Source organism: Camellia sinensis, chromosome 1, assembly GCF_055761805.1.
Source record: "Camellia sinensis isolate YWXY chromosome 1, ASM5576180v1, whole genome shotgun sequence".
NCBI lineage: Eukaryota > Viridiplantae > Streptophyta > Magnoliopsida > Ericales > Theaceae > Camellia > Camellia sinensis.
Genome location: NC_138961.1, coordinates 120,619,895 through 120,636,340, shown reverse-complemented (window position 1 = coordinate 120,636,340; position 16,446 = coordinate 120,619,895). Strand labels below are relative to the sequence as shown.

Sequence of the window (16,446 nt, the reverse complement as noted above, 5' to 3'; positions counted from 1 at the left end):
TTGGGGGAATCAGTTTACCTGAGGGTATCAGATTTGAGGCAGTGATTTGGGAACAATAATCAGTGTTGAGAACAGTGTGTTCAGTTTACAATGCCAACTGTGTGTTGTGTTTATTTAAGTCGAAATGCTGTCCGTTTTTTTGGTTGTTTGTTTCCTTATTATGCTTTATTTATCTTTTTGCAAGGTAGTTTAGCATCATTGCTTCCAACCAGGCATATATTTCCTAAGCACTCAGGATCAGAGGTCGAAGGCTTCATCGATCCGAGGATCTAGTTGACGGACAAGCAGTGTTCCTTTCATTACCCCCAGTTACTAGATGGAGGTCAGTTAGTCACAGTTTATCAGTACAACGGTTACCAGATCAGCGGTCCTTATCCACCCCACCAGTGAGTAGTTGGTTCTCGGTTTCCGTTTTTACCGCAGAGAGAGATATACTTGTTATTCAGTCAGATCAACACCTTATGGAAAGTGTGGAGGACATGATGCGTCAGCTCCAAGAGACTATGCAAGCCATGCAGCTACATGCAAGCCATGCAGCTGGATGCTGCTTGCCAAGCAGAGGTCGCTGCGCGTCAGGCAGAGATTGTAGTTCAATAGACAGAACTGATCGCCAGGCTCCAGCAACAACAATAACCTAAACAAGTCGGAGCATCTGCTTCGCATCCACCCCGCCCCCACTTAGAGTTTCAACACTTGGGGAAACTGCAGACGTCCAGGAGAATACAGACATCCCAACAGGGCCAGTTCCACCCCCAATCCTACCTCAGCTGTCCAAAGCACTGACTAATCTAGTGGATACACTGTTTGAATTTGAGGTGGATCCAACAGCACTGAAAGTGAGCAAATTAGAAAAGCTGTTCAAAAAAGCTCAAGGCATTAATTCCATTCCGGACATAGAGGATGGATACACCGATTCGGCGGTGACTTTGCCGGACCTGTTCAAGTTGCCACATATAGACCATTTTGACAGTTCTGGGGACCCCATGGTACATCTGCGATTGTTCTTGGATATCCTAAGGCCAATGGGTCTCTCCAGATTGCAAAAGCTTTCCTTCTTCGGCCGGACCCTGTCGGGTGTTGCGGCTATTTGGTATGCAAAGCTGGGGGACTCTGTCAAGAGAAGCTGGGAGGAGGTGGCTGAGGCCTTTATAGCTCAATACTCCTACAACACGCAGATTGATATCACAACTCGTGATCTCGAGACAACCAGACAAGAGCTCACTACAACAAAAAGTATAATTAATAACATTTGTCTATAGCATTTTTTTATGAATGTTATAAAATAAAAGGTATACATAACATTTTTTAATAAAATGCTGTAAAAGATTTTTGAATAATAACATTTAATTTTTTATAGTAATTTTTTATATTTTAATAGCAATTGAAAACCAATATTAAAGCTTTCCTTAGTACGGAACTTCAATCAACAGGATATAGCAAAGAAAGAATGCTATTGAAACCTGAAAGAAAAAAGGCGCTCCAAATTTGCCGCGTTTTTTCCATTCAGTTCCCATCTCTTGCACGACCCCTCTCTTGCGTTGTATTTCTTCCACATATAATCGCAAATCGAGCATACAAAAAAACCCTAGAAAACACTTGGAATTTGTTTCAAGTTTTTGCGTTTGATTTGGCAAGTTTGTGTCTCCGATTGGACGAGTTGGTTGATTTACTGGATCAGAGTTGTAAGGAGTTGAAGCTCTGTTATTCATCGTTGAAGTTTCATAGGTAATTTGATGTTTTATGTACTTCTTTGTCTTTGGGTTATTTTTTTTTTTTTCCGAAAAACTGAACCAAAAAAAGAAGAAGAAGAATAAGAAGAAACACTCAGTGCTCTGTTATTTTGGATGATTTGGTTTTAATTTAGTAAGAAGTACATTCTCTGATATATTGCACTAGTATATATTATTATGCTTCTTAGGTGCTTGATAAAATGCCACAAAGAGTGGCTGAACTTGTATACTGTTTTCTTATGAGTTTTTTTAATATCTGTATTAGTATCTATATCTATATCTATATTTATATATATGTACACATAAAGATAACCACTATATTTGAAATTTATCATGTTATTATATATGAGAACTCACCAAGGAGATGAAAAGTTTGGTGAAACAAAAATGTTATATATAGAAGCCATCACAAAAAAAAAAAAAAAAGGATTCTGGATTTTTATTTTTCTTCTGTTTTCAAAGAAAAAAAATTATGGTTTATGGTAAAATGGCAATAACATTGGCTAAAAGTAGATATTATATCAGTGCATTATATTTTATGTCAACATTTCCAACCATTTGTGAAGTTATGTGTGAGTTTTTCTTCTATCCATGCCGTCATTAAAAACACGATGGGTAAAAGAAAATGGGTAGGTGAGTAAGGATTTTTGGCCTATTGATATAGCAATACTATGTAGTTTGAGGTTGTTGTTTAACTTTTATGGAGTATAGTTCGATCGGGTTACATGTAGTTCTTCATGTGATTGTTATTGAGTTTGGAAATTGTTGACTTTAAAGATATTGTTGGATTTTGAATCATTATTTGAAATTAATCTATGACCGATTGAACCCAAAAAAAAAAAGGTATGTGATTTAACTCCAAATAAACTGTATTTGGATATGTAAATTTGGATTTGTAAATGAAATTAAAATTTATAGATTTAAATTGATCTCAAGTTATGGGAACTTAATTAATATTCAAAACTCTCTTTGTAAGAGTTAAACTGATTATACCTGAGCAATTATGGACCTTTTATTAGATATTAGTTAACAGCAGCAACAAGCACTCGAATGGACACATCTACACCCAATCTGCTGCTGCAAACTGCCATAAACTGTAGAACTGAGAACTAGCAGCCAACTCTTATATACAAGCTGAACCAAGAAATGAGAAAATAGAACTGCAAACTGACCTCTCCCTCTTATAATATCCATAATTTAGAAAGTCAGTTTGTATGGTTTCTTAATATAGAACGTCAAAAGGATACTTGACAATAGTTTAAGGGATCACTGTGTAAATACCCTTTTTTTTTGGGTCCAAAAGTTGAAAGAACTAGGGTTAAAAAACGTGCACTTAAACGAAGTAGAATGTTCTGAATTTTTCTTGGTACGATTTTTTCTTTTTAAACTGTATAGTGATCAAGTACTCCAACCATATAACCGTTAACTTCCCACCATGACTATCGTTGAACACTTCAGCCAAAAAGTTCACAATACCACTTATTATGCCACTACACCGTACTACTCGAAGAAACTCATTACCCCACACCAAAACAAATATACACATATACGAAAATTCTATACCATCTATACTATTATATATGTGAGCACCTAAATTGGTGTCTTGAAGCTTTGTCTCTCTTCATGCTAGGTGTCCAGAGATCTATCAAAAACCAAAAAAAAAAAAAAATACTAGAGAAGAGAATGGGCCAACACTTAGAACTGAAGACCACAAATTTAATAAGGAAAAATCTTATCACTTGAGATTACAACTAACATATTTTAAATATTTTATTTGTTTTTATCTACACTATTATATATGTGAGCACCTAAATTGGTGTCTTTTAAGCTTTGTCTCTCTTCATACCAAGTGTCTAGTGATCTATCAAAAACCCAAAAAAAAAAAAAAATGCTAGAGAAAAGAATAGGCCAAGACTTGAAGTTAAGAGCACAAATTTGATAAGGAATAATCTTAACACTTGAGATTACAGCCAATATATGTTAAATATTTTATTTATTGAACTTGCACACGCATCACGTGAGCCACCTACTATCTTTTATAAGTCCTACAACAAGATGTTAATTATTATTACCATTTGTTTTGAGAGATAGAGGAGAGATTGAAATTGAGATGGAGGTAAAATTTATTAATATTGTATTAGTGTTTTAATGCTATGGAATATATGTATCATATACACTGTTAGTTACACATTTTTAAAATTTTTTAACATTATTAGAAAATATGTAATTTTATTTATGAAGTACAAATTATGTATCAAAAAACAATCCGTAATATTCGTCACAAATGATGCAAGAAAAAAATGAAATATTTGCCTCAAAAAATAAGTAAAAAAAGTTATATATGATACACAACTACTTAATATTTATTATAAAAATACATAACATATATTACAAAAATATGTAAAAATTAGGATTGTACACGGATCGGATTGATCAAGTTTTAGAGTAAATTACGAACTGAACAGTAGGAACTAGTTTATATATATATACTGCAAACTGATAAGGAACCAAACAGTAGGAACAATAGGAACATGGATCGGATTCTTCTATGTCTTGTTCTTCATCACAATTGGTCGATCAAGTAGTTTGACATATCTAATGCTTTCCTCCATGGAGTTCTTGAAGAAGAGGTGCATATGTTGCAGCCTCTTGGCTTTTTCATCCTACTCAATCCACTCATGTCTGCAAACTTCACAAGGCCTTATATGGGCTCAAACAAGCACGTAGAGCCTGGTATTGCACCTTCTCTGCATTTATTCTATCTCAGGCGTTTTAGAATAGTAAATGTGATTCATTTGTATTCATTCAGAAGTATGATAGCACTGTTACTGTGCTTTTAATCTATGTTGACGACATATTACTCACAGGAAATAATGATGCTCATATTACCTCTCTTATTGCTCATATGCATGAGGTTTTTTCTATGAAAGAATTGGGTCCTGTGTCCTATTTCTTGGGCATTTCAGTTCAAGCTATTGCTACTGGTTATACAGTTTGTTAACAAAAGTATGCTCATGACATACTTGTGCGAGCTGGATTAGCTGAATGCAAGCCCTGTTCTTCACCTATGTCTGTCAAGGCTAGTCTCACTAGTTCTTTCACTGAATTGTTTGACAATCCGTCTCTTTATCGCAGTATAGTTGGGGCTTTGCAGTACTTAACTATCACCAGACCTACCATCTCCTTTACTGTTAATCAGTTGTGTCAACATATGCATGCCCCCAACTTGGGTCATTTTTTTGCTGTTAATCAGTTGTGTCAGCTTCTGTTCCTATATATGTCTATTAGAGATATTAGATATTTGTTAGAGTTAGATATTAGTTAGAAGATTGGTTAGAAGTTTGTTAGACAAGTTGTTAGATAGTTAGACAGTCATTATACAAATGTCTATATAAACAATAATGTAGCTACAATACAAGTATTGAATAAAGAATTGAGGAGTTTATCTTTTTTTCATTGTGATGAAGAGCAAGACAAAGAAGAATCTGAATACAGTAGCAGTTGAAGTCACAGCTTATGTTGCTACAGTCTAAGACATTAGTACCACCACTATATCAGCAGCACTCACGCCCATCTCACAGCTGCAGCTTCAGATCTAGCTCAGTTTCTGTTGGTATATCTGTCTATTAGAGATATTAGATATTTGTTAGAGTTAGATATTAGTTAGATATTTCCAGACTAAAATCAATCAAGTTTCTGTCAATGATCCGGTTACATAACCTGAATCAGGTTCGAAGATGCCTGGATTAGTAGGCTTACAGCAACAGCTTCAGTGGTCTAGTACATAAATCTATTGGGATGGTCTGATTCTTATTCTGTTCTGTTCTAGCTTTCTGGGTGAGCAACTGCTGCTTTGTGTCATTAATCCTGGTTATTGCCTTGGTTCTGGCCCTGGCGAGCAGCAGCAGCAGTATTGGGTTTGGTTGGAGAGCTCCTGAGAAAGTTGTTACTCTTGTATAGTTACCTACTACTGTGTGTACAGAGGTGTCACACAGGGGAGGCTAACTGCTAGTTGCTGTTTTGTACTGCTATTGCTGCTGTTTCATTATAGAAAGAACAGTTGTAGTTGCAGAGAAGAAAGTTGGACTAGGAGGGTAGAAGATCTGTAAAGACCTGCATCTGCAATCTGCCATAGGCTGTAGAGTAGAGAAAAGTAGGATATTAGCCAACTTTTCGATGCAGGCCTCAACCTAGAACCAACCTGGATACACCTCAAAAAAGCACATAGCTAGCCAATGAGACTTCAATACCCTGGATATGGAGAAAATGAGACCATAACAAAGAGGGACAGATCAACCTGCAAGTATACATGAAACCTTTTTTTGGGTGAATAAGTCATAAATAAAAACGAAGAGCTCACACGACTAGAAGGGGCATAAGAGGCATACCGCAGGCCCTACACCACCACTATACATGAACAAAAACCAGCCAAAAGCCACACAAAGGCAAGAGAAAGCAAACAAAAAATAAAAATAACAACCAAAAATATACAGCCCCAATACACAAACACTAGGGACTAGAGTTTTCTTTAAGCTATGGAAAACATTCCAAACGAAACTGAGAAGACTTAGACCAAAACAAGCTGCACATCAGATTTCGATCCTTTTAATGTGTTCAGGGTCCCCATACCAGCTGTATGTGGACCATGAACTCACCCTATAATCCCAAAAGCTGAATCAATGTCAGCACAAAGATACGAGTATTTTTCCTTGCACAGCCCGCAAGGGTAGGCCACAAAATATTCACCTGAACATCAATACTAGTATAGACTAAATAAGAATGACTTTTACAATCAAAATTAAAGGATTTCTTCACACTTGAGGCGCTTAGAGCAGCCATCATCCCTTGCTGCCAGATTCCTAATTCCAGAGGACAAACTACTAGCAAGTGTTCCCAGTGGCAGAAGACATCCGACAGACATTTTATGTAACCCTTCTTTCCAGCAACAGACTTGAAACAAACACGCAACCCGGTACATGAATTCCTATCACAGCTAAGAACCAATGCTCTATGCCATCGGCAAGAAAAAGCTTTACATACGAACCACAAAAAGCCAACATTATATGAACTCACATCACTCAACCCATAATATGAGACCTCACTACACTCTAGAAATGTTGACAGCAAGCAACTTGCAAGATAGAACAACAATTCATAAACATGTAAACAAGTTAGCAACAAAACTTCTCAATATGGGCAGTGAAAGGTATGTGATTTAATGTCCTCCCTACACTCAACCCTCTATGATATGGTCTAGCTCCCAGAACAGTACCTTCCAACCTGCACATTAACCATACAATTAGATAACACTCTATTTATGCTCCCATTCACTCAACCCACTTGAAGTGATCTCACATCCCTAAAAACTCTTCTAATCGGATCCAGAGAGGTAACTCTATTCTTCAAAATTGAATCTGGCAACCTCCATGTCTCCAGAGACAACCTATCACTTTGATTACTGTTTAGGTTAGTAACAGAAAACATTCGAAATCGAACCATATCAATTATTTGCTTAATAACCACCTCCTCGGGGAGGAACTCTCCATTAAAAAATCTGTTATTTCTGGTCATCCACAATTGGTAAACTGTGCAATTAAAAACCAATCTGGAAATGACCGAAGCTGAAACCATGGCAGATCTGGCCAAGAAACATTTAACTTTATTTTCATGACATTCCACACTCTATCAGAGAAAGGGCAGTGGAAAAACAGGTGGTTGTGATCTTCATAAGGGTTATGGCAAACATATTAGTTTAGTTATTTATTTATTATATGTATTTTTATTTGATTTGGATATTGCTTTGCTGTTTATTAGAACTATATTTGTTTTATGAAAATTCATGTATATTATGATTCTCTTTCTTTATTGCATTCTTGTTTTTTTTTACTCTAATCATATGATCTTCTCATTATACATGACCATTTATAGGCAATTTTATATTTTTGCGTTCTTATGAAAGTTAAGACAATGGAATTGATGCCTATAAGACACTTTTAAAATATTCATTACAGTTATCACAAAATGTCTCAAACCTTAATATAGCCTTGGTGTAGCATTGCCTACGACTAAAATTCATAAAGGTCATGTTCGAAGACCTGTATATTTATGTATCATAGTTTATTAAGAAATCCCTATTTTCACTATTTAGATGCACTTCTATTTGTGTGAAATTTCTATGCACTTCTATTTGTGTGAAATTTCTCCACCTTTCTGATCTAAGCAACTATATGTATTACTTGGCCATATTAGGAAAACCGTTACTTCGCGATTAGTGATGGAGAAAGATTGGGTACATCTTAATAGGTAATGAAAATTATATTTGGAACCTGTTGTGCTGAAAATATTCATTCTCAAATGTTTTGATAAATTTGGACTTTGAATGGTAAAATAGAACTACAGATGAATACATGAAAGCAGCATGGAATTTTGTGGACATGGCTAAAAGGAATGCAGGGTATCCAGAGAAGATTATATGTCCTTGCAAAGATTGTCGAAACTTAAGTCACCATTGTATTGAGGTTGTGTATGAGCATTTGGTCATAAAGGGAATGGATGAAACTTATACAAATTGGTTTCATCATGGAGAACAACCACATGTCAGTGATAAACCTGATATGGAAATGTTAGGCTCATACAATTTATTTAAAGCTGCATGTGCGCGAGATGACAATTATGAAAAATCTGTTGACGAAAGTGGGGATGAGGATTTTTTCAAATTACTGGAAGATGCAGAAACTCCATTATATTTAGGTTGTGAAAAATACACAAAGTTGTCAGCAATTGTAGCTCTTTACAAGCTCAAAGCTGTAAATGAATGGTCTAATAACAGTTTTAATAAACTTCTGGAGATATTACATGATATGTTACCAATGGGAAATGTCATTCTGAAGTCTGTATACTCTGTGAAAAAATTTGTCAAAGCATTTGATTTAGGGTATGAGAAGATTCATGCTTGTGTGAATGATTGCTGTTTGTTTAGAAAAGAGAATGCTGAAATGGAGAGTTGTCCAAAATGTGATTTTTCACGATGGAAGGTCGATCAACGCACCAATAAAATTAAAAAAGGTGTTCCTGCTAAAGTGCTAAGATATTTTCCTATAATCCCAAGGTTTAGGAGGATGTTTAGGTCATCACAAATGGCTGAAGATTTAAGGTGGCATTCTGCTCATAAAAGTGAAGATAGCAAGATGAGACACCCAGTTGATTCTTGCTCATGGGACTTGGTAAATAATAAGTGGCCACTCTTCTCATCAGATCCTCGCAATCTGAGACTAGGTCTAGCGGCTGATGGTTTCAATCCATTTCGTAATTTGAGTTCTACGTACAGTTGTTGGCCCGTGATGCTAGTTGCATATAACTTCCCACCATGGTTATGTATGAAAAGAGAAAATGTTATGTTGACATTATTGATTCCAGGAAAAAAGCAACCAGGTAATGACATTGATGTATATTTACAACCGCTTATAGAAGACCTGCAAGAGTTGTGGAATAATGGGGTGAATATTTATGATGCTTTCACAAAAACTGTTTTCAATTTGAGGGCAATTTTGTTATGGACAATAAATGACTTTCCAGCATATGGAAATCTCTCTGGGTGTACTACGAAGGGTAGAATAGCATGTCCTATCTATGGCAACAATACATATTCACAGTGGCTAACATTTAGTAGGAAGTTTGCATACATGGGCCACAGGTGCTTCCTTCCGCCATCTCACCCTTTTCGAAAGAAAAAAACTTGGTTTGATGGTAAGGAAGAAAAGAGAAGAAATCCAAAAATCATGACTGGCAACAACATTTGGGTTTCTATTAAAGACATGAAGAATGATTATGGAAAAAGTGGAAAGAAGAAGCGAAAGCGAGATAATGAACCTATTCAAACGTGGAAAAAGAGGTCAATTTTTTTTGAATTACCTTATTGGAAGGTAATTGTTATTGACTATTTTGATATATCTTATTTATTTATTCTTTATTTTTTTTGAGTTTTTTATAGTAGCAATTTTATAAGTGTTTTTATAATGATTTCTCAGGAACTTACATTACGTCATAACTTAGATGTAATGCATATAGAGAAAAATGTTTGTGAGAGCATCATTGGCACCTTGTTGGATATCAATGGAAAATCAAAGGATGGTCTCAATGCTCGTAAGGATTTACAAGAAATGGGAATACGACACGACTTGCATCCAACAGACCATGGGACTAGAACATACCTCCCTGCAGCTGCACATACACTATCAAGGACTGAAAAGAAAATATTTTGCAAGAGGTTATTTGACCTAAAGTTACCCGATGGGTATAGTTCAAATATTGGGAATTGTATATCAATGGAGGAATGCAAGATTATAGGCCTCAAATCCCACGATTGTCATGTTTTGATGCAACAATTGTTGCCTGTAGCTTTGAAAGGATTAATGCCGGAAGGACCAAGAAATGCCATAATTCGGTTGTGTTCATTCTTCAACAAAATATGTCAACGAGTCCTTGATAGAGAACAAATAGCTGCCCTCGAAGAAGAAGTCATTGAAACCTTATGCATGTTTGAAAGGTTCTTTCCACCTTCATTCTTTGACATCATGATACATTTAACGATTCACATAGGACGAGAAGCACGATTATGTGGACCAGTCCAATACCGTTGGATGTATCCCTTTGAAAGGTGAACACCTATTTTATGATTATTAAATATGACTATGTGTTAAGAAGTATCATTTTAATATGATGTTCATTTTTCTGAAGATATATGAAGATACTCAAAGGATATGTTAGGAATCCTGCACGACCTGAAGGCTGCATCGCAGAATGCTATCTTGCAGATGAGTGCATGTCATTTGTAATAAAAATATGAAGACAACTATTGAAGTAGATTATCAAGTAGGCCGCAATCAAGATTTTGATAATGATGTGATACTTGAAGGTCGTCCAATTTCAGGTGGAACATCAATCACATTGAGTGATGAATTGTTGGAAACTGCACATCGTTGCGTGTTGTTCAATACAGCCATAGTGGAACCCTATTTGGAGTAAGTATGATAGAATTTCCAATGCATAATTTACTACGTACCTGATATCAGTTATAAACCACTTACATATTTTGTTTTCAATCAGGATGCATTTAGAGGACTTAAAGCAATCAAACAGGAGCCTTGGTCTTCAAAAAAATAAAAGCTTACTTTTGAAGCGACATGCTGAAAATTTCGCAACATGGTTAAAGGAAAAGGTTACATGTTATTTCAAATCTGTTTGTCTAGAAGAATATGATAACATAACATATGAATTTATTTCCTTATTTTTTAACAGATTCAGTTTCATACCCCATCAACTAATGAGTTGGACAATGATGAGGTGGACAAACTAAAATGGCTTGCATATGGTCCTAGAAAGTATGCAATGTCCTATAATGGATATATAATTAATGGGCAGCGATTCCACACAAAGGAAGCAGAGAAGTCAACTCAAAATAGTGGTGTTTCTATTGAAGCTAGCACCATGTGCAGAGCAAGTGCAAAGGACACTTCACAAGTTGTTGATGTCGTTGCATATTATGGTGTGATCAGAGATATAATTTTATTAGATTACCATACATTTCAACTTCCAATATTCAAGTGTGATTGGGCAAATATTGGACATGGTGTTAGATTTGAAGATGGTTTTACACTTGTTAATCTGCCCCAAGATGAGAACCAATATGAGAGGGAGCCTTTTATATTGGCCTCACAAGCAAAACAAGTGTTTTATTCGAGAGAAACTGATTCATCGAATTGGTATGTTTTACTAAAGGCACCGCCAAGAGGTTATTATGAGTTGGAAATGTATGATGAGAATGAGGATATGTCTTCCAGGCCACAACACGTTTCATCACTTGATTTGAACATTGATGATGATAATGACGAAGGCAGTTTTGTGAGAGAAGATTGTGAGGGCATATTGGTGTGATTTGTGTGCTACTCTTGAAAAGATTGTAGTTTTTATCTCAAGTCTTTTTGAGTTTATAATGTTATTTTGAAATTTCTTTGTAAAGCACTAGTTTACATTCTAAATTTGTTTCAGAATTCTTTATGGTGGTTTGAAACAAGATAAAAGAGTTTTAACTTATGATGAATGTATAATATTGCACTTTAAAAGTTTTTATTTAAAATTTTTTGGGAAATGATGGTATGTACAGGGTTTTTTTGCTTGGTCATTTCTATCACTTTTGTAGCCTTTATGTATTTTTAAGGTATACAACTCAATTCTTGTTTCAAAATACTTTCTTTATTTCAATTCATTTCTCTAACTAAGTTTGGAATTTGATGCTATGTTATTATTTTGTTGAATAGGTTGGCTACCATGGTTGCTAGTTGTAAGGGGAGGTTACGTCCAAGGCAGACATCAAGTGAAGTCTCTCTTGAAGGACCATCCAACCTCTTGCCTCAAGATTCCGTAGAAACAACTGCAGTTCCTACAGAGGATTCACAAAGTCTTAAACGAAAAAGGGGCCCAACCAAATTGAAAACAATTGCAGTGGATGGCGGAAGTCGAATTGAAATACTGTACAATGACTTGGGTCAACCAATTGGTGATGGATCAGTCAAATTATCCTCCTTCTTAGGAGCTCTTGTTCGAGAGATTGTACCTGTAACACTTCCTGATTGGAGGAAACTTCCTTCGGGGATGGAAGAAGTCTTATGGAAATCTATTCAGGTGTAGTATACCAAACTTAAATATCTTTGCTTTGAACATAAAATAATCATAACATTAATGGTAATACAACTTGCAGGTAAGATTTAAGGTAGATGAAGAGTGGCAAAAAGATCATATATTTATGTCAATGGATGATCTTTGGAGGGCCTCCAAATCAAGATTAGTTACCAAAATAAGGAAAGCATCAAACGAAGAAGAAAGGCTTAAACTACGACCTGATAACATCAAATCAATTCATGAGTGGAAGGATTTCTTGAAGGAAAAGACAAGTGAAAAGTTTAAGGTAAGAAACTTCTGAAGTTGTCAATACTATTTTATAAAGGCAACATATGATAAAGACATTCTATTGTTATCAACACTATTTTATAAAGGCAAATTGTATTTGTATCACTACTATTATGTTTCTCCACCTTTTTGTCATGTTTTGTTGCAAGGGGATCACTAATCATCATTGTTGATTGATCTTTCTTAGGGAGCATGCTGTTATTCCATTAAGCAAGTTAATTGTCTATTTTACTATAATGTTGTATCAATTTCAATAAAATAGAATGTTTTCGTTGACCAAAAAAAAAAAAAAAAAAACTGAAATTGATTAATTGCTTTAGGCTAAAAGTGAGAAATTCAAAGCAATTAGAAGGAAACAACTCCCACATACATGCAGTCGCAAGGGATATGCACGGTTGACTGAGGACATGGTAACATTAAATTTTATTATAAATTTTATTTAGTTCTGTTTGTATTTTTTTTATAGTATGAATCTTTTGTTTCCCCCCTAGAAAAACAAGGGTGCAACCTCCTCATCTCTATCTAGAGTTCCTGTCTGGATTCAGGCACATACAAAAAAGAGTGGTGAACCCATAAACACAACTGTTGCTGAAACTATTGTAAGAACATTTCTCTATTTAATAATTTTTATTTTTTATTTTTTATAATATATCTTCATATTCATATTGGTCATCCTTATCTACTCAGACATAATAATAATATTATTTTTTTTTAAGGATGAATTGAAAGAAGTTGAACTTGATGATCCAGTATCATCATCTATTCTTAAGGTAAAACAAGATGCTCTTTCAAAAATACTTGGTCGTGAGAATCGCGGGCGAATAAGAGGGCTTGGCAAAGGAGTTACTCTTACTAAATTATGTGTACTCTCGCAAAGGGATAGTTTTAAAACTCAGGAAAAAGAAGAAGCTACTCAATTGAGAGAAAGAGTGGCACATTTGGAGAGTGTAGTTAGTCATCTAATGAGAAATGAGGCAAGTAGTTTTATGCATTTATTAAATTTACTTATATAGGTTTCAAACCTTTTAACATAATTACATTATTGTCTTTCATTTTTTGGTGTCAGAAGCAAGCAAGCGAGGAAGGATCAACAAGACCTATAGTTTCTCCCTCGGTAAAAAATATTATTTACATTCCATTTTACATGAAAGTAGTGTGCGCACATGCACACACATACATTTCCATTCTATGAGTATATTTATATGTAGAGATCAACTTTATAATACCACTTAAGGGGTTTGGGTCTTCACTATTCAGTGATACTACATGAATTAGAAATACTTAGCTAGAATGTGAGGGGTTCAAACACCCCAGATAAGATGATGGTCGTCATAGCTCCCCTTAATGATTGGAAGGTTGATCTTATTACAATTACTTTCATGTTTTGGAAAATGTAAGGGGACTGTTTCTATAATATAATTTAAACAGCTTGAGTAATGTTACTTCAATAAGTTGTTTACTAATACCAAGTAAAAATAAGAAGTTAGGGAAAAAAATACATACAGGCAAATAAACACACTAGGATACGTACATGCACGAAGCAATTACTAACCTTGCGAAGGCAAAATGAACTCATTTTCTTCTGATAAAGAAAAATGGTGGTCAACAGAATAGCAATCAAAGGAAAAAAATAATGCCTCCCAAAAAATCTACTTATATAGCCTCCCTTCATCTCTGCATAAACACTCAAACAACAGAACTCCTTCTCAGTCAAACCTCATAGCACTGGCGTGTTTCTGCTAGGTGAGGACTTCAAAGTTCTTCAAGTGAAAGATTTTTCAAAAAGAAACCCTCATTGCTTTTAGTTGCAAATTGTTGAAAACTTCAGCTGAGGACATTGAAAAAGGAAAACAAATGATCAGCTTAACTAAGATTCCAAATAAATTGCACACATGCAGTTTATCTTCAGTCATTATTATACAGACAGTAGTTTTTTCACCTTTTTTTAATGGAGAGGTGATAAAAGCTATGGCATTGGGTCATTCACTAGAATGTTAACTGTAATTAGTTCTCTGGTTGAGGAATACTCAAGGCAATGTTCACAGATGGATTTTACTCGCAATATTGAAATTTCGTGGTTGACTCATGAGCTATGTCACACAGACTCAGGTAAGTATCAGGTGCGGGTTCAAGTGTTAGATCTTCCTAAACCTAAATCTTAGGATATTGGATATGCATCCAAAAGTTGGGAATGGATAAGGGGATACATGTTAAACACACACACACACACACATATGTATTGCTTATTGTATAATCTTCTTAGATCAGATGTTATACATTATTTAAAAATGTACTTCAAATAAAAAAGGATTTAGGAAAACATAGAATTTGCATAATAGAAATGTTTTCTTTACTAGCAAATGCAAGTGTCTTCTTCTTCAAACATCATACAAAATTAGAGGATCCAAATGTCTATATTGGGTACAGGTGTTGGACACATATCCCCCATGTTTACCCTTGTCATATCCAGTGGACACAAGTACAATGGGAGAAGTAGAAAAGTCTGTGTAACACATCTTATGAGTATTGATTTAGACAATTAAAATTCTTGGTTCACTCATCATTATAGTGTATATATATAGAGAAAGAGGGGCGCTAACAACCATATATGAGTGACAGTTTCTCTTGTTTGTCATTGCCTTGTTACTAAAATGTCAGAACACTAACACCCCCAACAAGAAATGCAAGTTGCTGGATTGGATGGGGTCAGGGGAAGTAGTTGCTGAAGGGCGTTGGTCTTCAAGTGATCCGAAACAACTTGTCCATCACATTCCTATTGGACCTAATGCCATGAGAGTATGGGTAGATCTCGTAAGAGAAGCTGGAGCATATTTATGGAGGCCTACTGCTGACATGACTTACATTGAAGACGCTGTGGGTACTACAGTTGCATGGCTAGCTGACAAAGTTGTTATGGGGCAGTGATCACTTCTACAGGTTGGTAATTTTTTAGAAGATTACAAATATTACTCTTCATGAACAATTTAAATCTTATTATATTTGTTTTTATTTATTCCACCTGCAGAAATGTATTTGTAGAGAATGTAGAAATGTTTTTTTTTTTTTTTTATGAATAGACAGGTCGGATCTAAATCGGAATCCTTATAATGCAATAGAAGTATATTTATTAAGAACAGATCAACCCAAATAACAGCCCACAAATAGCATACACCAGCAGATGAGCACTGTTAGACATATCAGGAAGTGGCTTCCTCAATTCCTCACTGAACCTTGCATATCAATTAGATTTCAAGCCAGAACCCACCAGCTCCACCCTAAACAACAGACAACATAACAGCAGCAGACAACATAACACCCTACCCACTCACCCTTGGAATTCCATGATTTTATCCACTCAATCCAGAACCAACCAGCAAACAGCAGATAGCAAACCAGCCACCAAACCAGCCACACTAATTTTCCTAAAACCTCATACAGCAAAAAGACCTCCAAAACCATAAAGCAGACCAGCAACCAACACTCCCAAAACAAATTAGCAGCATGCAGATTAGCTTCCAAATCAGCAAACAAATTACCAGCATGCAGATCAGCTTACAAAGTAGCAGCTTGCAGGTCAACATATTCTGAATCTGGAAGAGATCACCAGCTTGGGTGTGTTTCTGCTGGTGTATGCTGTGTTGTTGATCTGTTATATGCTGGTGTATGCTATTGGCTGATTCTGGTATGCTGTGTTGAAGAAGTGGTGTTTTAGTAACTTTGGTATTTTGTTAACAATTTGTAATTTTATTTT

At 35.4% G+C, this 16,446-nt stretch overlaps 1 protein-coding gene across 1 annotated transcript; it reads left to right on the top strand.

Moving 5' to 3' along the window:
• The first annotated feature begins 8,137 nt into the window (after positions 1–8,137).
• LOC145819478 (uncharacterized) lies at positions 8,138–10,575 on the top strand. Its single transcript, XM_082913480.1, has 3 exons — positions 8,138–9,652; positions 9,758–10,275; positions 10,467–10,575. The coding sequence occupies exons 1-3, from the start codon at positions 8,138–8,140 to the stop codon at positions 10,573–10,575; spliced, it is 2,142 nt and encodes a 713-aa protein (XP_082769606.1).
• The last annotated feature ends 5,871 nt before the right edge of the window (positions 10,576–16,446 follow it).